Source organism: Ziziphus jujuba, chromosome 10 (genome assembly GCF_031755915.1).
Source record: "Ziziphus jujuba cultivar Dongzao chromosome 10, ASM3175591v1".
In the NCBI taxonomy this organism is placed as follows: Eukaryota; Viridiplantae; Streptophyta; class Magnoliopsida; order Rosales; family Rhamnaceae; genus Ziziphus; species Ziziphus jujuba.
The window spans coordinates 422,367-446,595 of NC_083388.1; the positions used below are offsets into that span (position 1 = coordinate 422,367).

General features: G+C 35.4%; 4 protein-coding genes and 2 pseudogenes across 4 annotated transcripts; 2 read left to right on the forward strand and 4 right to left on the reverse strand.

Annotated features, from left to right (window-relative positions):
* Window positions 1–130: 130 nt before the first annotated feature.
* LOC107409998 (LRR receptor-like serine/threonine-protein kinase EFR) lies at window positions 131–1,259 on the forward strand. Its single transcript, XM_016017417.4, has one exon. The coding sequence runs from the start codon at window positions 561–563 to the stop codon at window positions 1,257–1,259; it is 699 nt and encodes a 232-aa protein (XP_015872903.3). The 5' UTR covers window positions 131–560.
* A 230-nt stretch (window positions 1,260–1,489) lies between these two features.
* On the forward strand, window positions 1,490–3,976 carry LOC107410113 (probable LRR receptor-like serine/threonine-protein kinase At3g47570; annotated as a pseudogene).
* Window positions 3,977–6,181: 2,205 nt separating this feature from the next.
* On the reverse strand, window positions 6,182–7,158 carry LOC107410102 (NDR1/HIN1-like protein 1). Its single transcript, XM_016017515.4, has one exon. It carries the CDS (start codon window positions 7,017–7,019, stop codon window positions 6,372–6,374), a length of 648 nt encoding a protein of 215 aa, XP_015873001.1. The 5' UTR covers window positions 7,020–7,158; the 3' UTR covers window positions 6,182–6,371.
* Window positions 7,159–12,962: 5,804 nt separating this feature from the next.
* Window positions 12,963–14,316, reverse strand: LOC107409653 (uncharacterized protein At1g08160). The gene has a single exon (XM_016017081.4). It carries the CDS (start codon window positions 13,997–13,999, stop codon window positions 13,238–13,240), a length of 762 nt encoding a protein of 253 aa, XP_015872567.1. The 5' UTR covers window positions 14,000–14,316; the 3' UTR covers window positions 12,963–13,237.
* Window positions 14,317–15,513: 1,197 nt separating this feature from the next.
* On the reverse strand, window positions 15,514–18,796 carry LOC107410200 (uncharacterized). Its single transcript, XM_016017607.4, has 3 exons — window positions 18,500–18,796; window positions 17,552–17,733; window positions 15,514–16,125 (listed from the first exon to the last, which is right to left on the reverse strand). The coding sequence occupies exons 2-3, from the start codon at window positions 17,708–17,710 to the stop codon at window positions 15,961–15,963; spliced, it is 324 nt and encodes a 107-aa protein (XP_015873093.1). The 5' UTR covers window positions 17,711–17,733; window positions 18,500–18,796; the 3' UTR covers window positions 15,514–15,960.
* Window positions 18,797–20,440: 1,644 nt separating this feature from the next.
* On the reverse strand, window positions 20,441–21,306 carry LOC107409863 (tRNA-splicing endonuclease subunit Sen2-2-like; annotated as a pseudogene).
* Window positions 21,307–24,229: the final 2,923 nt, after the last annotated feature.

Below are 24,229 nucleotides of genomic sequence, written 5' to 3' on the forward strand. Positions count from 1 at the left end.
TGATTCAATCGAAATTTTACAACTTGTGTTTAATAGCAGCACTCAAGAGAAGATATATGACATTTCAACTAACTGAGAATATGACGGACCGATGAAGTCGATAAGAAATGTAGAAAATGCTTGAGATGGACATGTCCTGTATGTTAGGGAAACAGCAAGTGCTATCACTTTCTGTGGCAGAGAAATTTTGAAGTTTATCGTAGACTTATATGAAGCTTTGTCCATGAAGTGGGATTTGTTAGACTTGACGTATTTACCATTCAGACTCCAGAGTCAAAGCATCCTACAGTTTTGGGAGAATTGTTTTCCTTTTGATTTTTCCAAGGAAATATCCAGTGAAACTGTTTTTGGTCGTTGGGTATTATGAAACGGATGAAGAAATTTGTGCCACACATTTTCCAACCCAAGACCCCACACGCCTAAAACTAGAGCTGTATATACGAAAGTTTTTCAGAATATTCAATTACCGCAATTTAGTATACATCTGGATCTCTCTGTCTTGATTCATATATATAGATATCCCACCGGCTTTTCTGCGACTGCAAGACTCTTCATGAGCCATGAAGCAGCTTTATATGTACCTTGGCGTGATCATTTTTCTCTGTTCTTTGCATGCTATAACTGTTAATGCTCTAGGAAACGTTACTGATCGATTGGCTTTGCTCAAATTGAAAGAATGTATAGCGGACGACCCACATGGAATCTTGATGAGCACCTGGAACGACTCCATTCACTTCTGCGACTGGCCTGGAATTACATGCAGCCGCCGACATGGGAGAGTGACAGCCTTAAATCTACGAGCCTATGATCTGAGGGGATCTATATCACCTTTCATTTCCAATCTCACCTTTCTTAGGTTCATTCACCTCGGAAACAACGGCTACTTTGGAGAAATCCCACTGGAAGTTGGAAATTTGAAACGACTACAACATCTCAATCTCACCAACAACATGTCGAGTGGCAAAATTCCAGTTAGCTTGGTTAATTGCTCTGAACTCAGAAGCGTTGACCTCGCAAAGAACAGACTCATAGGCATTATTCCATTGGAGTTTGGCTCTTTGACCAAGCTTGAAACTCTTAGGATTAGTGTAAACAATTTGACAGGAGACATCCCAGCTTCTCTGGGAAATCTTTCGTCCACATCCTTCAAAACTTTTTCAGCTGCGTATAATAATCTGATGGGAAATATCCCAGATGAGATAGGCCGTTTGAAAATTTGTTCTTTTTTGCAGCACCGAGCAATAAACTTTCCGGTATGATCCCTCCTTCCTTATACAACCTATCATCTATTGGTATTATCTCAATTGCTGTTAACAAAATTAATGGAAGTCTTCCAGCCAACATAGGCTTCAGTCTCCCAAATCTCCAAACGCTAGAAATTTCTGATAATTACTTCTCTGGACCAATTCCTCCATCATTATGTAATGCTTCTCAGCTGCAAGCTATTGATATCGGCTTCAATAACTTTGTGGGTCAAGTTCCAATGAACATGGGAAATCTACAAGATCTGGTGTGGCTAAATTTTGGTCAAAATCGTTTGGGAAGTAACTCATCAAACGACTTGGCTTTTTTAACATCATTGGAAAACTGTAGCAAGCTGGATACATTAGGTATTGGCTCAAACAATTTTGGAGGGGTGTTACCTGACTCTATGGGAAATTTTTCAACCCAGCTCAGCCATTTTAATATTGAAGGAAATTATATATGTGGGAGTATACCAGCATCAATGGAAAATCTTGTCAACTTATATGCCTTGTCCCTAATGGAAAACCTTCTTACAGGTTCCATTCCACAAAGCTTAGGAAAGTTACGGCATTTGCAAATATTGAATTTAGCCAAGAACAGATTGTCAGGAGAAATCCCATCCTCCTTGGGTAATCTGACTAAGCTGTTCAAATTTTCCATATCCTACAACGGATTACAAGGAACCATTCCTCCAATCTTTGGAAACTACCAGAATGTGCAGGAGTTGGACATTTCAAGTAACAACCTCAGTGGAACAATTCCTCTTCAGGTTTTTGTTCTTCCTTCACTATCAATTGTACTGGACTTGTCAGATAACAACTTAACAGGTAGTCTACCTGTGGAAGTGGGCAGGCTCAAACAACTTGGTATACTTGACCTCTCTGCAAACCAACTATCTGGTGAAATTCCTACGAGCATTGGACAATGTGCAACTATGGAAATTCTTTTCCTGGAGGATAATTTCTTTCATGGCAACGTACCTTTGTCTTTGTCATCTATGAGAGGCCTCGTCACTCTAACTTTCACAAAATAACTTGTCAGGGGAGATTCCTAAAGAGATACAGAACCTTTTATTCTTAACATATTTGAATATTTCTTTCAATAATCTGGAGGGTGAAGTACCGACGAGAGGAGTCTTTGGAAATGCAAGTGCCATATTTTTAACCGGCAATAGCAAGCTATGTGGGGGTATCCCTGAATTGAAGCTGCCAGCATGCTCAAACAAAAGATCAAAAACAGGCAAGTTCCAAGATTTGAAGTTAAGAATGATAATTATTTGCGTGGTTGTAGCTTTAGTCCTTTTGTTATCCCTCTCTTTTGCTCTGTATCTGAAGAGAAAATCTGCGAATAGGTCATCTTTAACATCATTGTCAAGATTAGAATTCCTTCCAAAGGTTTCATACAGGGCTCTCTTCGAAGCAACTAGAAGATTCTCTCCAAACTGTTTGATTGGAACTGGTAGTTTTGGCTCTGTATATAAAGCAACTATTGATGAGGAAGAGAAGATTGTTGCTGTGAAGGTTCTTAACCTTGAAACGAAAGGAGCTAGGAAGGGCTTCATGGCTGAATGCAAAGCATTAAGAAATATCCGACACAGAAATCTTGTTAAAATCATAACAGCCTGCTCGAGTTTGGATTACAAAGGTAACGAGTTCAAAGCTCTAGTGTTGGAATTCATGGAAAATGGGAGCTTGGAAGAATGGCTGCATGGGGAAAAAGGGGATGGGGTAAGGAATGAATTAAGCCTTCCACAGAGACTAAACATCCTACTGGACGTTGCCTCGGCTTTGGATTATCTTCATCAACAATGTGAACCGCCAGTCGTCCATTGCGACATAAAGCCAAGCAATGTTCTTCTGGACGAAGATATGGTTGCACATTTAAGTGATTTTGGTTTAGCAAGGCTCGTCTCAAACACAAGCAAAGGACGTTTAGGCACGGTCAAACCAGCAGCACCATTGGGATTAAGGGATCAATAGGCTACACTGCTCCAGGTAGGTAACATTAATTTTTTTAACTAATTTGCTCTAAAAATTATATATATATATATATATATATATATATATATATATATATATATATATATGTATATAGACATGGTCACACTCATGTGATTAATAATAGAACTCATTATCATCATATTAAGCATTGGAAAATATTTGAGTTCCTCAGAGTATGGAATGGGAGGTGAGGCTTGTACAGCTATGGAATTCTAGTGTTGGAGGTACTGACAGCAAGGAGGCCTACAGATGAAATGTTTAGGGATGGTTTCAATCTCCATAACTTTGTGAAGAGTTCACTACCTGAGAGACTTGTACAGGTTGTTGATCCAACCCTTTTCCCAAGTACATCAGAAATCAATCATACAAGCAATGACAACTACATGATAAGTGAGATGGATATTGCAAATGTGGAGAAGAATTTAATTTCAGCCCTAAATATAGGAGTTGGTTGTTCAGTGGAATCACCCAGAGAAAGAATGAAGATTCATCAGGTCACCAGGGAACTACGTCTGATCTTAAATAGTTTTTCTTGGTGATCATGCATGCCACCTATCCATGATGGCATTAAGCATTTTAAGCTCATTAGTAAGATTAATTTAGCATATGTTGCTATACTTTAATTTAATCTATTTTCACGTTAAATGTGGCAACTAAATGTTCTAATTACACTTTTTTGGTAAAGAACAACTGCATGAAAAACTCATATGCATGTGGTTATTTCCACTCAACTCTGTCTCTCTGCTATTGTTTGTGCTAATGCTGTACATGTTTCCTCGACACGATGAAAGTAGATCTTATTAGACTCTTGAAAACAATGTTTAAAAAGATTTAAAACTATCAAAACTTTTTTATAGGGTTAAATATTTTGAATTTTGATGCTTCTTGAAGTTCAAAATAAAGTATTCTAAGTTTTTTTTTTTTTTTTTGTTGAACAAGTAAATGTGATTAAACTCTTGAAATCAATGTTTAGTAAAAGGTAAATTAAACTTGCTTATAATGTCAAACACTCCTTCCCAAAATGTCTCTAATTTTCCGAAATTTTATGATTTTTATCTAATCATTTTCAAATTTAGAGCTTTAAAGTTCAAAGTAAAATATGCTGAAGGTTTTCTTGAACAAGTAAAGGCGATTAGACTTTTACATTTTGTAAATAATGTTTCTAGAAAGATTTAAAATAGTCAAAACTTGTTTATAAGGTCCAAATTTGCCAAAATGTTTATAATTTCCCTAAATTTTTGTTATGAACTACTTTTCTAGTATCAAAAGATTTTCAATACTTTTATATAAGGTCAAAACTCTCCAAAATGTTCACAATTTTTCTAAATCTTTGTATAAACTTTTCTCTTTTTTTTTTTAAAAAAAAAAAAAAAACTATATTGAAATTTTGTGCTTCAAAGTTAAAATTAAATTATTTTAAAGATTTTCTAAAACAAATAAATGTGACTGGACTTTTGGAAAGATCATTAAAATTCTGAAAACTTGTACGTCTATGAACCTTGTCGTATGATTCTCTTTGTCAACCTCTGTTATAACATTAATTAATAAATCTAATAGTTTATGCTAGCAAAAGAGACAACCTTCAAAAGCCAACCAATTAACTACAAACGGCGCGCCTTCATGCACTTATTGAGTTTTGGATCTCTTGCTAAATATCCCTAATACTTATTGAAAATTATTCTAAATGCCTCAGTGTCTACGATTAATCTTTTGAAACACTTAATTTTGAGGAACCCACCAAACTTAAGTTAATCTCCGTCCCTACTCATGAGAATTATTGTTGAACCACCTACAAAAGAAAATCTGAGGATAAAATGCAGTAAATATTGCCGGTATTTTATCATGTATATTATATTTATGTAAAATGTATTACATGAAGTAGCAAGGGATGGACTAGAATTAATATGAAAAGGACATTAGACTTGGCGTAGGCAGAGCATCCCATGGGTACATATAGATTTATAAAAATGTATAATAATATCATAATAAAAGGATGGAGCTTAGTGGCACCAAATGCCAAGTAAAAGTAGGTGGGAGAAGTTAATTTCACCTTCTTTAGTAGAGTTGGTATATCCCCAACTTTTATAAAGTGGAAACTGAAGTATCACTCATCTTTTCCTCACGCCAACTCTTCCATATTTTTCTTTTTTTTTTTCCTTCTTTTCTAGTCATTCTTTTGATTCTTCGGTATATCTACAAATTCATAGCTTAGTTCAAAAGCTATCCTCACTTAACGAAGTGGGTCCACTGTATAAATACTCATATATAATTCCTCATCTGAGCAAAATAAAAATCAAAATATCTTCTTTTTTTTCCTTCCTACAATGTATCTCGGAACTGAGATAGAAAACTTTGATGACGATAAAAATTTAAAACCGTACTCAAACGGACATGAAGAATGCATGATCATTCTTGAAGACCAAAAATTGAGAATGATTGCATCTTTTTAACTAAACTAATTTAACCATACATGGCATCGTGATTGTATAAATATACAATTCCACATGGTTTCAGCACTCGCCAGAAGTTCAACATTGGACACAAGTGTGGAGTTATAAAAGTAACAAAAATATATATGGTCCAAGGACATTGACCTATTATTCCCCATAAAATCCAAAGTCATTCATCTCAGAATCCTTATGTATGTATATATATAAATATATATTTTCTTGGTGAAAAAAAATTTAAGAAAATTATAACATCCACCCATACAAACGCCAAAATTAACAAACTATGCCTTTTTTTTTTTTTTTCGTGTACATTTTATCTTCAATATATGTACATATATATATTACATCTGACGGAGAAAAGTCCATTATACATTTACTTTTCCATTAATTATGTGAAAAGAAGAAGAAAAATTGGGCAAAAATAAAATAAAAATGTCGATCATGAATGGATCCTCAGAAACAGTGAAAGAAGTGAAGCGATTACTGTTAGGTTCAGAATATGAATCAATATTGTCGTAAAATTCATAATTAACATGGCCATATGAAAATTCGTTTCCTTTGTAAATAAAATTTCCTTAATTAATCCACAGGAAAGAGATAGAGAGACAGTCACATATCTCCGAATAATAATTTTTTTTTTTAATAAAGAAAAAAAAGATACATTAATAATGAGGAATTAAGCGAGACCAGTTTCAACAGAGCAACCTTGCGCTAACTGGAACTTGAGAACCGAGACGACAGCAGCAGAAGCAGCGTTGCGGTCACTGAACTTGATATAAGCCGGGCAATTAACATTCAAAAGGTAGGTGGTGGAGACCCAGGTGCCTACTTTCCATTTGAGGCGTCCATCGATCTTGACATTCACCAGCACCGCCCCTACGTTCAGATCCTGCCCCAGCAGCTCCTGCACAAATGGCGAAACCGGCACCGAGTCGCCCTGCAGGAAGGGCGACCAGACGGAGACATCGTGGTGGCCCTGGTAGGCCGCCGGCAAGAGGGTGGGCAGGGTGATGGGCTGGTTGCGGTACGTACCAAAAGCGTCCAGCTTCAGGTAGTAGATGCCAATGCGGTCGTTGGGGTTGCGGGCTGAGATGGTAATCTGCATGGTCATCGTCAGAGTGTACGGCGGCGTCGCCGACACGCTGAAGTTGTAAACGGTGACGTCTTGGAGGACGAAGTGGGGCTTTGATGGTCGCAAAATCACCCAAACAAGGAACACCGCAAAGCTGATGACGCCCACGAAAACAGCGGCGCCGATAAGCAGGCGGCGGTAGAGTTTGCGGCGCTTGTAGTGGTGGTGGTCGCCACAGTTCTTGATACTCATGGTGTGGTGGTTGGTTGGATGGTGAAGTTATGCGGAGTGAAACAAAGAATAAATACAGACACCCAACTTCTTATTCAGTGAAATTTAACAAAAGGCTGACTGACTGACTTTTACCCATGGAATACTACTACTGTTTGGATTTTATAACAATTACTAAAATAAAACAAACAACACCAAGCAATTATTTACTCTACGCTACACATAATGTTAACTATTTTATATATAATATATATATATATATATATTAATGTATCCATTAATTAGAGCATTTTTCCATCGATTTAGTAATTCAAATCTATTCAAGAACCTATAGCCATATATATATATATATGGATACATATAAAAAATAAATAAATAAAGGAATACATGGTCACCGTCTCTACTACCAGTACATAATTAATAATCGTACTTCGGTTAACTTTCCCTTTGTAATCATTATTACTATTAATTATATGTTTTATTTTTGGGGTGGGGGGGGGGGGGGGGGGGGGTAGGTTTTTTGATACTGTGCATATATAGGTTGAAAGTTGGAATTTGATGTAATCAGGAGTGAAATTAAGAAAAGAGGAAAAATAATATATATATATATATATATATATGAACCAAAAAGTGGAACAAAAAAAAAGGAAATGGCGGTAAGAGACCGATGAGAGAGTCATGAGAGGGATTGGTAAATCATATGAAAAGTGGGTGGTGGAAAATGAGGGGCAGACGAGTCTTGTTATTATCGTATAGAGGATATAGATCCATCTAAATGACTCCAAAAACTAGGTCCGCGGAGATATTTCTTACCATTTTCAGACAAAAATATGTGTAATATCATTGATGATATTGCCACTTACCTTCCTGACACAAACTTTGAACTTTCCTATTGGCTCAATTTCAATTTTTGGGTCCTCTTTTTTTTGTTCTTTTTATTTTTTTAATTTTTATTTTATTTCCATGTTAAGTTGCAATATTCTTGCGATCAACACTCGGATGACGACCATAAAAATATGTATATATACAACTACAAGTCAATTCTTGACTTGTTCGTTATCAATATAGTAAGCATATGGATGAGTTAATTTTGCAATCTGGAATATTATATATATATTTTTGCTTACTTTATTTCTTTGAAAACTATATTTGGTTTGATATGAATTCATTCCATTAGAAAACCACATGATAATGATTTTTTTTTTTTTTTTTCCGTTTGCGGGAGGGAATGGTTATTAATATTAGCGAAATATCAAATTGAACCGCATTGTAAGCTTTCAAAGTCCAAGACCTCAAAATTCAATTTTTATTTTTGAAGGCCTTTAAATATATACATATATAATATTTTCAAACCAAAAGAATTTTAAAATAAGCATAACAATTCTATAATTGATTGGAATTGAACTATTAGAGAGAGAATTTATTTTCTCACTGAGATACACTCTCTCCTGTTTCAAAATAAATAAATAAATAAAGATACAGTATTTTAGAAGTTGTATGTTAGAAGAAGCATGCACATGAACATGCACAGTGACCCAATCTTCTTCTTCGTCTTTATTTTATTTTATTTTGTTTTTTGGGGATAAGCACAACCACCAAATTAATTAACTTATAATTTTAAAGTCCCTGGAAAAAGGTTATAAATATGTATAACGCTATATATGGCCCAAGCTGCCATATTAATTAGAAGCTAGAACTACGTGGATATCAATATATATATATATATATATATAATAACACGTATGGTTCATAATCTTAATGATCACCTAATTAAATAATTTTTTAGGAGACACAAAACACGGATTCCAATATCAACGTTAGAATCTATGTATTGGATCCAATGTTTACATGGAAATCACCAAGAAGTCAACATCATATATATATATATATATATATATATATATATATATATATATATATATATATATATATATATATATATATATATATATAATGATGTTGACAAATAAAATAAAGCAGCATCAATTAAGATGATAGATAGTGGCAGTTTGTGGTATAAACATTGACAGAAATCTTTGATCCCCAATACACGCATTAATTAAAACAACAAGAAACGACATGTGTTTAGACATGACTTTTGTTAGTTGTCGCTTGGACACATAGCAAACAAACCAAACCCTTCACTTACGGTCATGCACCATCGGAGGGAGTGTCCCATGGAATGGGAATATTGGGATCACGTCAAATATTCTACTTAATTTCTCAATATTTTGCTTAAGAAATATTGCTTCAAATTAAATTGAAGTCCTTCAACTCAACTGCAAGTCTTAATTTGGACCAAATTATGCATGGTTCAGATTTGTGTTGAGCTTTTAGAAAATTTCATTAAAGCAAAAGAAAATCGAAAGTTTTTTCTTTTTCCAAATACTAGACATTATTTGAGATAACGGTACCTATTAATTACTACCTAGGTCAAATTGACCATATTCACATATAGCTATATATATATATATATATATATACAATGCTAAGTCTTTTCGATCAGAAGTTGTACTTAAAATTTCAATCTCTTAATTTAGTATATACATGTTGGAGGAATAACAAAAAAGTCTATAGACTGAAAAAGGCACGAGTGGGTAAATTTTGGCGTGGCTTTGAAGGGAAACATTACGTCCTTAGTATCTTTGCTAAGCGACACCCTTTTCTAACCCCTTCTACATGTTGTTGACGTTGTCCTTACCTAACTTTGCTTTCTTGCTTGACCCCTTCAACAAGCTGACCTGACCTATTAAACACGATACTCACATGAAGGAACTACTATTTAGTACTGCAATATTAATTCCGATGATGAGCTAATAAACCATTAGCTAGTTAGAGTTAAAATTAAAGGAAAATGTAACTAACCACAATATATGTCATGCATCATCAGTTACGGAACATTGCCTAATTATGTTCTCTTGATTAACTATTCTCTTAATTATCCTCTAAAAGTTTATTATATTATTCATATCATAATCAAGAACATTGATTTCCATGTGACATCTCTCCACATATTATAGATAGGATCAAAGAAGCAATTTTCTGATATCTTTTTTTTTTTTTTGCCATATGTACTTTCTTTTTGGGTGGGTTGATACCTTTCCATGTTACGTGTACAATAAAAGTTGCTTGATTCTTGCACCCTTTATCTTACCATTTAATTACAACTAAATAGAAGTAAACAGTTATAATTAGTTCCTCCGCGACGTAAACTATAAATATTGGCAATAAAAGAAGAAATAATGTGCTTGCCGACCTCTTTCTTTTTTTATTCTTTTTATTTTTTTCTCTTACTTAAAAACCTTCCGTTATTATTTTTAATAGATAAGCATTTTTATATCCATACATATAGAAATATCTACGTAATTCTTCACAAAGGGAAGAGTAGTTTCTCAAGCCACACAAGCTAAGGATATCCCTCCAAAACAACTAGCTTTTGATGTTTATAAGGGAAAAGAATATAGTCCTCTCTCTTTCATTGTCTTTCTCTTCCTTCCATTCTTCTTCTTCTTTTTATTTTTATTTTTATTTTTATGAATAGGCACTTTCATTTTGGTACTATCATATGATTCATATGTCATCAGAATTTGAAAACCATTTTGTACTCATAAAGTTGTAGCAAAATCTTCTGTGATGGTTGGTTTTAGTTATATTACCAGTACTATGATTAAACAAGATTCTCTTTTTGAAAAAAAGGGCATGATAAATTATCAAAAAGTAGAGGGAATAAAGCAATATAAAAAAGCTAAATGCTTCACTTGTGGGAGATTCTAAAGTGGAAAGTGAAATAATGGCTAAAAGAACAAAAAAGGAGAATAACAAAGTAAAAAATCCAGCAGTTCAAAATTCATGAACGTCGTATAGAAATAGAACCATAATTTACTTCAAATTTATTTCGGTGTTGTTTGTTAACATGTTCAAATTTTTTTTTTTTATATATATATAAATTATGTATAGTTTGTTTACATTAATTGTTTGTTAGATCTTAATTATTCTAAAATTTATTAGATATATCAACTAACTATAAATGTAAAGAAGTGAAAAGAACAAAAACTAAGAACTAACACAATTTCAAATTATGTTTTATTTTTTTGTTATGATTTTTTATTTACATTTATAATTAACAGAGATCTTTAACTACCATCAACTAACATTAACAAACTCTTAAAAAAATAAAAACTACATAAAATTCAGAAAAAAAATAAAAACAAAAAATTTAAAAAAAAAAATTGTACGTCATCTCTTGGGTAAAATATAACTTGATCCATATCAAAACATAGGGCCCAAATGGACTCTGACAAAAGAAGGCCGATGAGACCCACCTCCAAACTAGAATCCAATTTCACATGCCCATCGTGAAATTGGACAAAACTCAAAAGGAGCCCGAAGGAATTCACGTTCAATATAGGACATGATTGGCCTGTTTGATCCCAATATACTTTTGGTTGAGGTTGCTTTGTTGCTGAGAGTCAAACTTCAAACAATCTGTTCATCTTTCATTGAAACCTCATATTTCAAATGGTCTCATATTATCGTACATGGCATGACCTTGCACGACATGGCTGTATATGAAATTGTCACGAGTAGTTCGATCACGTTAACTTGGTCGTCATAGGTATATAGTTCGATTTCAAATGCTGCATATTGTTGGACGTTAATTATTCAGCTTTTTTTTTGCAGAGTTTTTAAGTACTTTTAGGTCATTCATTATCATGAACTGTATTTTTCTCCAAATTCGTCACTTGTAATTTTTATCTTTTCTTGTGGGACCAAAAGCAATATATAACCGTGTAAGTTTAAGCGTGTTGGTTTTTAGACTGCTGAGACCATGGAGGTAAAAACATGAGGAAGAAAATTACAACTACAAAGAAGCTAGATAGATATGAACAGGGCAAATTTTGTTTGAACGAATACCAAGACGTGGAAAATTTTGATTTAGATAAGTTGCCATCAAAATTTTGATTTTATTTTTTTTCCTACAAGTTTCCATGATTTTATTTTATTTTTTATTTTTACCCCCTAAAAGTTTCCATGATCGTTTTTTGAGTTATTTTTAAATCGAACATTACAACTAGGGTGCTACATAACCACATTCACAAAGAAAGGAACATCCTTATCAAGCTATGGTCTTGATATGCCCATATATCTTCATGTGTCATACATCTTGATGTGCCATGCACACGCTTCTCACATTTAAGGGTAGGTTTGATAAATAGATCAAGAGCCGGAGAATAGAGCTGGCTAATCAACACACCTCGCATCTCATCCAATTCTTTGATACATTTAGACTTTATTGGAAACAACAAATCATTACTTAACCTAATATATCTGTACAAGCGAATCTCATATCTTTTGCATGCCACCATATTAAATGCAAACTTGACTTTCAATCTCATAACTGCACATTAAACAAGCAAAACAAAACATCCATCTCAGAGAGTCGATTAATCATGAAATATGAGCATTCAATGAACAACAGGCATTAAGCTCCCACAGGCCACAGCTTACTTCAAAATCTCAAGCCAACAGTTATCACTCCAATCCCTCCTCCAATGCTCACACAAACCGACCAAAAACCATCATGAGCTAGAATTAAAAAGCACATAGCAATGGTGTGTTATTATATATTTAATTACGATATCCAATCCAATATAGACCAACTAAATCCAATTCGTCTACACCAAACAACTAGAAGGAAATCATACGTTCAAACCTTCCACTAATCAAATTTATTATTAACCATCACTAAATAATGTAGATCATCATGCACATTTACAAAAACAACACTTGTCGACCAAAGTTTTAGGCTTCGATATTAGAAGCAATTAAATGACCATAACAACAATCGTCCACAATTTACACAAAGTAAAAGCTAACTTGGATCCCTGAAGCATTTGACAAAACGGCTCCAACTATCATTTACTATCCAGAAGCCAAAACAAAAGAACCAAGACCAAAACGACATAAAAGAAATATATATATATATATATATATATATACATATATACATATATATAAACAAACAGCTATTGTACGCAACACCCATAATCATTCTCATCCTAATTACCAAAAAAATAAAAATAAAAATAAAACAAAACAATCATAATCATCCTAAATCCTAAAATATCAAGTTAGATATACACCAGCTAGCATTAACAAATACAATCCCATTGAAAAACAGGGAAAGAATCAAAACCCAAAACCACCAGCCCACAAAGCCTAATCCCTCAAATGACAAATCAAACACCAACCCGGCAATCCCTTCCACCACCCACCAGCTTACCGGAGGACCTACCACCACCACCACTATTAGAAATAGCCACCGCCAAATCCTCACACAAAACCCTAAAGATCCTCCTCCTCATCGTCCATCCACCAGTCCTAAACACAACCCTCCCCAAAATCCTCACATCAAAACTCACCGTCCCCCGCGCATTATCCCGGCTGATGGAGCTCAAGCTCCGATCCCCCACGAAGGAGTTGGTCGCCGAGAACGAGGCGCTCACAGCCGTCCGATTCCTCTTGCCCTGTTTCAGAGGAGGGATTCTCGTCTGGGCCAAAAACTCGTCCTTGTAAAAAATGGAGGAGACGACGCCGTCGTACGCCAGGCTGAGCTTCTTGTTGGGGTTGTAGACGGAGAGCCCGACGACCCAGTTGCCGGAGATGGACTGGGAAGCGGTGGAGGCGTTGAAGTTGGAGAGAGAGAGGGAATCGACCCTGAACTGGGGAACACGGGGGCGAAGGACAAGCCAGATGATGAAGACGATAGAGCCGCAAATGATGAAGAAGGCGATTATGGCGGTGAAGAAGCGGCGGAGGAAGGTGGCGCGTGCGGCGGCGGCGGTGGAGGGATCGTAGGAGGGGTAGTTAGGATGATAAGGAGGTTGGTGGTGGGGCGGTGGAGGAGGGTATGGATATGGGTAGCCATTGGGGTTTTGGGAAGTTGGAGGAGGAGGAGGAGCAGCTGGGTAGCCTGTTACAGGTCTAGAATGGTCTCCCATGGCGGAAAAAACTTTGTGATAGAAAGTAGTATAGGTGCTTTGTTTGGACTCTGGAGTGACCACGCACTGATTCAACTGCAAAGCTATTTTGACGTGTACGTGGCGTGTGATATAATACTACTTTTTCCACAGCAAGTCGGTCGATTCTCGATTCTCCCTCTCTCTCCCTTTCTGTGTACGCATATCATATTCCCACGCAATTATTCTTGCTAATCTTTTTACACAAATGCATTTCTAATTGATAATTGTTATTTCTCAATCACTTCTCGTCAACATGGACTTGGGAGTAAGACTTGAACAATTAGGGGAAAAAATAGTTCCACGGAGAAAATTTGAGCCATAAATAATGAAATTTTATTTTAATTATGTTTTTCAAATTGCCGATCCGATAACTACTAAGCGAAAAGAAAAAGAAATTAAAATTTTAAGAAATCACATATTATTTTAATTTAAAAATATGTGATACAAGCTCTATTTCCTTGCATAATATATTTTTTATGTTATGTATGTATTTCAAGGAGAATCACAAATCAGTCACATAACACATTTCCTTGTATATGTAATTCCTTTATTTGGATAGACTACAGGATCTGTATGCACATATTTAGGTTCCTTAATTCGTTGATACAATCAAGAATTGCCCTTTTTTAGATCGAATTAATCATAAACTTTTGGTTAGCAAATAAAGGTACCACATACAGTATAGGCATGTGATATGGAGTAAGTAAATTTCCTGTCTCTAGCTATAGGAAAGAAAACTCACTCGAGTTGTCACTTGTGTTTCTTCCAACAATACTTCATATGCCACTCTCACAAGAAAAACAAACAGTCCAAAGACTTATAAGAGAGCTAAGAGCTTCAATCATAGGCATACATTTACCTGAAAAACCTGCCCCCCTTACATATACTTTGATTCATAATTCATCACCACCCTAGTGAATGAATCATCGCAGCCGCATCCTGCGCCTCCAGCTTATGATTCCAGCCTTTCAGGGTTCGAACAGATCTCCAAAACAATGCTTCGAAAAATTCTTTCATAAAGGTGTAGAAACCGGCCTTGCTCCCCAACAATTCTACCAGCCCATGCTTAGAGCTCTTGGATGCCCATGGTATTTGGAACCAAGGGCACTTCTTTCATCATTTCTCATAACCAAACAAGCCATATTTTGCTCGTGAAAATGCTTATCAAACTGTTTGTATCTGATTGAGATTGACCCAAGACCAAAAAAATAAAACACCCTTATATCTGTTTCAAATTTTGAAACGAAAACACTTTTGTTTATGGATTTCGTCACTTCGAACAAGGACAATAAAGCAATTAATTAGAAACCAATGGCAAAGGGCAGCCAAACCATCTACATGGGGCAGGGTAGTCAGAAATTTCTCTGTTTTCAAATTTTCAGTCAGACAAGTTTTAACAACTAAACGGAAGAGAGCTAGCCAAATAACTAGCAAGATGTATAGTAATTGGCACACTTACCATGCAATCACTTAGCTTCTGAACAATTTAGCCCTGCCTTAAATTCTACTTACCATACATAAAGTAATTGTACAGTTTGGCTTGGACAAGGTAGATCATCTAGGCCTTTATAATACAACAAAATAATGGAACATTTTACCACAAACGTTAGCTTCCAGCTGGCTTATATGAACCTAAACAATCATGACATTAAGAGTCAAAAATATCTCCCTCTTACGTTCTCAAAAACTGCCCATCTGACTTGGATTACATTTCATTTCACACTAAATAGCCATAATTGAGGCTTCATTGGAGGGAAGGAAAAACATATTAAATTGCCCTAGGTATAAACTTTTGGCCATGTACGGTAAGCCATTAAAATTGTGAGTAGATCTTAGATATATACCAAAATATAACTTGAAAGTCAAACTTGGGTGGTAAGTGAAGGTTCTAAGAAGTCAAACATATTATAAACACTGAACAGACTTCCAAAGTCTCAAGCCTAGTCCTCAAGAATCTGCTGCCGTTCAAGTTCAATAACATGTTCAGTTAGAGGTCTTACAGTGCCATTTGCTTTCTCACTGTTCCTGCACTGTTGCAATTGCTCTTGAAGACTATGAACAAGCTCATGAAGTCGGTGAATGTTCTTTTCTTGTGATAAAATGATCTACAAAAAATAAGACATGCCATTTTAAAAAAAAGTTTATTTTGTTAACATGAGATTAAAAGACTTCTCAATCCTTAAAAGAACTTGACAACATATATCATAGACTCGAACACAACAAGAATAGTTGTGCTGCTAATATTATCCAGAATGGTGTCTTTCAACCGAGATTTAAAATCTATTGCTCGAAACAAATTCATCACAACAGCTAAATTTCAATTATATACAAAACACCTTATCCCTGACCCTGAGGCTGAGGCAGACTATCCTGTAAATAATCATAATAAATTCTTCCAAGTCACCCTAAGCATTAACATGACACAATATTAAATGGCCCTTGGCACACATCTTTATCATTCTCTATGCATTTCAACAACTCTGATGCACTTGTATGATAAAATAAATCTCTGTAATGAACTGTGAACCACAAACATGATACTGTCTTTAACCGTGGGATCATGATTAAATATTAATGCAATCATGAAGTCTAAAATCCTAGTTTAAAACAAATTAAATGGTGCATGCATAGTAAGAATGATTCTAATCTTTCATCGTATCAACATTACTACATGTTTATATTATAGTGGTTTTTTTATCGGGGAATCCGGGATAAAAGAATAATTATACATATATATGTAGAGTGGATCTGTTATTAGAGAATCCCTAATTTAGTTAAATTCAGACTGGTGACGTCACAAAGGCTTAACCATTAGATAAAGTGATAATTAATATCTGAATCCAATAAAACCGTAAATGGGATGTGGCAAGCCTTAACACTTGCTACATAATCATCCCTTGCTTATCAATGTCGGGAAATTCCTAACTAGAGAATTAGCCTGTATATGCATATATAACTTCACATAGACTACCAAAATTCATGAAATCCAAAAAAAAAATGTGGAGGAAATGTTTGGCAGCACCTTGTACCGGTAAATACTCCAAAAATCAAAATAAACAAGCAACCTCTATTCCTAGCATAAGTTGTGTAAAACTTTCCTACAATTTTTTTATTTGAGCGTTCAAATAGACTCATATGGCCTACCCTTCCAAAAGATGTATACAATACGTTAGCCATCTTCATCTAGCATTGACTTCCCAATCTTAACATAGTCTACCAACTGTATATTTTATATTAATAATTATCACCAGTGTGCAACTGCATAGAACATCCATACTTGTTCTATCAAATTAAAAAACAAAACAAAAGCCCGATCCCAACTTAAAATATAAAACCTGTCGAACTTCTCTTGCGCAGTGTACTAAAAGGAAACACCTTACAACCTTTTCCTTGTTCCTTTTTCTCACCATCTAAAAACCACAATTCAAACATACAAAAGAAATAGCTAACAACTTTTTTTTCCATCATCCAAGGAGATGGCAAGTTAATAAAAACAAGATGAAATACAGAATACTGGGATAGACTTTATACCTTTTCCTTGACAGATTCTTCTCTGTTTGAAATCTGTTGCTGTTTTTGGGAGATACTTGGAGTTGTGTCAAGGTCAATAGCAAGTTGTTGGTTCCACTCAAATTGAGAAGTAATTATGAGTATCATCAACAGAAAAGCAAGCAAAATAGGTCTTGACATTTTACACGGAGTTCTCACAAAATCTGCAAGATTAGATCAGCACAATAAGTATCAAATATCAATAATTTTTTCACTGTATGGTTTGCATGATTAAAGGAAAAAACAACTGGAATTTCAATTCTTATGCTTTATCCATTATGTTGTATGTTTCCTTATATCGTATGAATTTGTAGTTTAATATTTCAAGTAAAAATAATAATATGAGGCACCTTCTAGCTTCTACAGGAATTTTATATTAATCAATTAGCGACTACATAAGAAATGTAATAAAGCTGAAAATAAGCAACTACACCATGAAAATAGGAAAATTACACAGAAATAGTATCAAATATGTCTCTCTGTTTGGGTTTCTTCTTGAGATTGACAAAATTGAGACAACCGCTAATAAAGAACAGATTGAAGCACAGTAGGTTTTAATATATATATATATATATATAACCAAATTGATGCATAGGCCTAAAGAACTGATTTTTATATCTTTCTATTGAGAAACAAAAAAAAAAAAAAAAAAAAAAAGAGCCCCAATTAAATAATTCCATATAGTTTGTCAAATCTAAATTGTTAAATGAGGATCAATTAGTCCGTAAGAATTCACTATGCTCCAAGAACAAATCTGATCAAAACTCAAACTAGGCCAAGCTAAGATTTCAAACGCCAAGTCTGTTCCTTTCTAGCATATTCTCGGCAACCAAGCAGACTCGGAAACGCACAAGCAATGAAAACTAAAAAATAATGAACAAGGTCATAAAGACAGCATATGACCTTAAGAATACAAAGGTAGGAACTTACCGATCTATGTCGGGAAGAGAAGGCTACGTTCATGATTGGTGCACCTCTCGGAACTAAGAGGCGAAAGCTATTATTATTAAGGATTTGACAGAGTTAATAGAGAGGAAAACGATGGAAGATATTTGTAGAGTTGGTTCTTGGAAGCTCCAAGCTCTGAATTTGGGCGTTGGGTACGGAGAAGAGAGAGAGAGAGAGAGAATGTCAAATCAGAGGAGTAGGATTCGTTACGGTGCTCTAGTGTGGAAGAAAAATGCTTTCAGATCAGAGGAGTCGCTACGATTGGCGGAGTTTGTAGAAAGTCAATGCTTTGACAACCGGATGGAAAAAAATAAATAAAGAACTCGGCCAGGACTTTGGAGTCGCTCTAACACGTTAAAAAAATAAAATATATATAAATTAAACTGTAAATATTAAGCCTGGCATACTGAAATTTCACCAAAAAATAAATAAATAACAAAGCTAGGCATATGAAAAGGTTCTTTATTTTCAGTTATTGTTTTCCAAGTTTGCTTTTTGAATTTGTTTTTATTTGTTTGGGTTTTGTTTTCCAAGTTTGCTTTTTGAATTTGTTTTTATTTGTTTGGGTTTTGTTTTCCGCGTACTAAGTTCTTTAGTGAATCGCGCATTAACGCCTTTAGTTTAAAAACACTATGGTAAATAATACTGGAGAAAGATATGGTCAAAAGCTTCAAAGTCATTATGTTTAACACATGTAGTAGAGTAATCAAAATAAGAAAATTTACATAGAATTACATTATCACATTAGATAGCTGCAGATATTGGGTTCATTTATTGACACCAGTAGTAGAGTAGTACCATGAACTGCCATTTGAAAAACTTTTATAAATATATAATTAATAGTGACAAGCAAGGAGGCCTCTTTGGGTGTTCATGAACAAGTAAACCCTCCCTGTATGACCATGCACATTAGCAAGCCCAACGCTACATTTCTTGATGCTGTGGTACATTACAATCTTATATATCATGACTCTTACAATGTGCAGGGCACTGGATAAAACCATTTCAGATTTTGAAATGGAATTAGTTGCTGCAAAGATAGGCCAGGAATATGCATATGGATCGCCTATATACAAGATGTAAAAGTTCCCGAGTCAAATGGGAAGAACGAAGCTCCTGCAACAGTGAATTCCCCCCCTTTTTTTAAAATTATTTGAGCAGGTGGTAATTGTAATTCATTTTATAATACATTATAGGTGGGTACTTCATTTCAGGTCAAACCTATTTCAGTTAGTTATTCTTTATCTCCTGATCATTCGTTTATTTTTCCATTTGAAAATTGCCTGAATGTCATGATCTTTATCCATAGGATTTGTGTAACGATCTACAACATGGCAATAGATAGGTACAGTCTAGTGAAGAATAATTTTTATTTTATTTTATTTTTGTCTTTATGTTCAATATATTCTTACTACCACATAGATAGAACTAATCAAAACTAATATTTTTTGAGCTTTTTGTAGCGTAGGCGTATAAATACTCAAGTGGCTTTCTTTCTGTAGTTTATCATATTTTTTTTTAATACGAGTCTTGCTTGAGTTGCTGGCCCTTGGCATTACTGGAGGACGCGTCGAATATTATTTTGATATTCTTCTCATTTTTTTCTTAACATTCTTATCATAATTTTTTTTTTTTTTTTTCCTTGCATTCTTATCATAGTTTTGCTGCAATACTTGGAGAAATTTTAGCCATATGGAGGCATAGGAAGAAGTATAGACTCTATGTAGGATGCATGAAATCTGGTCCTGCTCTAAGAGCTATGCTTCTCAAGGAGAGGTTTTCTTGTCAAAATATCTGTTTGAGGCTTGCTAATTGCTATTCTACAGTAGCCGTTACCAAACTAACTTCCGTCAACACTATCATATGCTGGAAAGACATTGGAAGAAAAGAAGAGCGAACTCAAAGTTTGTGGTCAGAATGATATAATTAGCTATAAAGCCATATAAAATTGGGTTTATCAAATTTTTATGACTTATCGAACTCACTGATGATATTTTCAATCCATGAAACAAACGAAGCTTGAATTACATTCACGCTTCAGTCAGTCACTATCTTTTTCTTCTTAACGCACAAGGTGGTTTATTCACTCATTCTTCTTTTTCACTTTCAACTACTATAATATGATCTTCACGGCATTTTTCTGTACCTCATCTTCTGATTGCGTGCTCATCGACTGTGAGTGATTCTATATAGGATGGAGACACAGCAGCTTGACCATTTTTATTGATGTCAAGGGCCAGCAATGTTGCAATGGATATCAGACCACAACCTTAATCTCCAATTAGCATCACCATCTGCTAAAACCAGCACAGCAAATTCAGAATGAACCAGAGCTGGATGATGCCTGTAGGCTACAAAGTCCACACCATATATATTTACCGACTTCACAACCCAATTTTTCATCTAAAGATAAGTATAGCCTTTGTAAAGATCAGGGAACATTGGTTTCTTAGATTTTATGCACAGCCGAAGCTTTTCAACATTCATCAGGCAAATTCTTCACCAACTATGCTCAGGCATTTTAGAGAATAGCATAGGTAAAACGCTTCCTCCAGGCCTAGCTGAAACCACTGCTTATCTTTCTCAACTGCACTAATGATTCGTCAAAGCACGCACGATTTAGGAGATGAGCTTGTTCTGCTCCTGCTGCAAGAAGCACACTGCTTCAGCGCAGCAATCCTTGTGCCTTTGATTCGATTAGACAAGAATGAAGCTCCAACACTATTTTTGACATAGAATCAGCAAACAGCTTTGGCTTCTGAGTCCTTTCCTTTCCACCTAGGTACCATTTAAGCCTGCATTAATAATATCAAACATCTGGGTTTGTTTAGATTCCATATCCTCCCAAGCAAATTTAGCTTTAATGAAACAATGAGTACAGAACAGTTACTAGAGGGGAAACAATTAATGGATTTTGCATCTACGTTCAAATTCAGAAGATTCTAGTTATTAGACCGATCAAACATATGTTGTAGATCTAGAATAAATAAGAAAAATTGAATTATGATGAGTGATTTTTGTAATTTTCCGAAAAACAAAAAAAAAAAAAAAAAAAAAAGGAAAGAAAAGAAAAACCCAAATGTCTAAATCAGCTCCAATTAATTCCAAGAACCAATCTGATATAAAAACACTGAAACTAGATTTCAAACGAAAGTTTCCTTTCCAGCAACATATAAGCAGGACCCAGAAACATATAAGTAATGAAAACTAACCCAAAAAACACAGAGCTACCCAATTGACTTATAAGAATAAAAAGGTAGGAACTTACAGATCGATGTCGGAAAGAAAACGCTTGGCACATGTTGGGTTCAATCCCAAAGGGGGTTGGGGAGTTGGATGTGGAAGAAGGGAGACACTGACACACACAGAATTGTGACGACGTTGTTGGTCCGCCGTTTGACGAGTTGTGGTCTGTGGGAGTTATTACTTCTATACAAGACAGCACATTGTAGCTTTCCGTGTTTCTTTAATTCAAACTGCAAAAACGCTGTGCTTCGCTCCCTCTTATTTTACAGGCTTGCCAATGCCATGCCCATCAATAGGCTGATAACAAGACATTTAGGCTTTGGATTCACGGTCTACTTATTGACGTAATTTACTAAGATTCTATTTATTTATTTATTTTTCTTGTCATCATGTAGGTATGATATTTTATAATATTTAATGTATTGATTTGTTTTTATTTATTTATTTATTTATTTTTATAAATTTAATTATTTTTTGCTAAAATTGGAAATTCATTGAAACCAAAAGAGAACAATGCTTAAACAAAATAGCCTAGATTCAGGATGCTTCTTCAGGTCCACAATCCTGAATCATACAAGAGATACACGAAGAGGGCAGCCAGCTTGTGTCCACAGGTCCGAAGACATGATGAGAAGCTGCCCACTAGCAAATACTATGAGCTAACCTATTAGCAGTTCTGGGGCTCAAGAGAAAACAATATTGCTAAAGTTTGATCTAAGCAGGTCTATATCATCAAAAACATGCCCAGAAGCCCAATGGAGAGAGAGTCTTTATTATTCCTAACTAAAGCTTCAACAACTGAGAGAGCATCTGATTCGAAGACCACTCTCGTCCATTCCAACCCGCTAGTTATTTGCATTGCCCGGCCAACTGCTTCCAGTTCCGCTACTTTAGGAATTGTAGCCTTTGATTTGAAAGAATGGATAGACTTCACTAAGCCTCTGCAGTCTTGCGCCACCACAGCTAGACCACAGCTAGACAGCTGCTACCATTTTTAATCACTGCATCCGAGTTCAGCTTGATTACCCCTGTTGGAGGATGCTCCCATTTTCGGTTGACTCTTTTGCTAGAGTTTGCTGGAGCTCTTCTTAAACCTTCCTCTCGGCGATGAGCTTGTAAAAGCTCATTAAATCTGGCTCTTATCAGGGAAGGAGACAGCTCCATATTGATGCACCTACCTTGATGCAGAGAGTTATTCCTCAGCCACCACAGATGCTCCAAAGTAATGGCGGTGAAGATAAAAATATTTTCGTTGTCCTCCTTATGAACTGGAAAAGTTTCAACAGGATTCGATAAGCACTCTAGAAAAGACCAAAGGTTATCACAACCCACTAACTCCCAATTGATTCCCCATGGACTAGCAAACCAAATTCTCCGAGCCACATTGCAGAAGAAAAACACATGGATTTTATTTTCCAAACAACTGCACCCGTGAACACAGTAAGTAGTATCTAAGTCCATACCTTTGTTCCTAAGGTTCGAAAGAACAGGGAGTCCTGAATTTGCTAGTTTCCACATAAAAAACTTGGTTCTCTCGTGTAGTTTGCTGCCCCACAGAGAGCTCCACCAAAGTTGGTCTGTTTGCTCTTCGTTTTCTTCCAAATCATAAGCTAATTTAACACTAAAATGCCCAGATTTTGTTTTCGACCAATAAGTTTGTCTTCTTGATCATTTCTAGCGTATAAGATCTCTTTTATTCTTTCCACAGACTCGATGTCAAAATTCCGAGACAACTTTGCTTCATCCCACATTCTGTTTTCCAGCTTTAAAGAGCTAACCATGAATTCGGAATCAATTGCGTGGGAGCTTGGCCTTGGACGGAAATTCGATAAATTAGGGATCCAATGGTCCTCCCATACATTAATTGAATCTCCCCTGCCTACTTTGTAGCAAATACCTTTTGAAAGTAAAGACCTCGTTCTTAAGACTCCAGACCACAACCGAGAGCTACCAGACTTCTTTGTACACTTCAAAAAGGATAAATGGGGAAAATACTTGGCCTTAAGGGCCGGAACCAACATCTTGTTATCTTCAGTAGAGAGGTTCCAACCAAGTTTTGCTACTAAAGCTTTATTGAAATTCCACATGTGCTTGATTCCGAGGCCTCCTTTATATTTCGGTTTGCAAACAATTTTCCAAGAAACTGGGTTTGGACCTCTTGTTGCCTTGGCCTCGTTTTCCAAAGAAAAGCTCTCGCAGATTGCTCTAGCTTCTTGCACCACCCTTTCGGAAGAAGAAAGGTAGACATTGAGTATACGGGGATGGAAGTGGCCACATGCTTGATTAGTGTTACCCTCCCTGCTTGGGATAAAAAATTCGCTTTCCAACCTTGAAATCTCGATTCTATTCTTTCTCTTAACTCCTCAAAGGTAGAAGTTTTGTTTCTCCCTATAGCAAGGGGGAGCCTCAAGTGTTTTGCGTTCATCTCCATTTCCTTCATCCCCAAGCGTCTTTTTATACCGATCT

What these genes read in the sequence shown, in the direction of transcription:
- LOC107409998 (XM_016017417.4), top strand. Translation starts at nt 561, where the DNA reads ATGAAGCAGCTTTATATGTACCTTGGCGTGATCATTTTTCTCTGTTCT.
- LOC107410102 (XM_016017515.4), bottom strand. Translation starts at nt 7,019, where the DNA reads ATGAGTATCAAGAACTGTGGCGACCACCACCACTACAAGCGCCGCAAA.
- LOC107409653 (XM_016017081.4), bottom strand. Translation starts at nt 13,999, where the DNA reads ATGGGAGACCATTCTAGACCTGTAACAGGCTACCCAGCTGCTCCTCCT.
- LOC107410200 (XM_016017607.4), bottom strand. Translation starts at nt 17,710, where the DNA reads ATGTCAAGACCTATTTTGCTTGCTTTTCTGTTGATGATACTCATAATT. An exon ending in AAGAATCTGTCAAGGAAAAG is followed by an intron (nt 16,126 to 17,551) that starts GTATAAAGTCTA and finishes TATTTTTTGTAG; the next exon opens with ATCATTTTATCACAAGAAAA.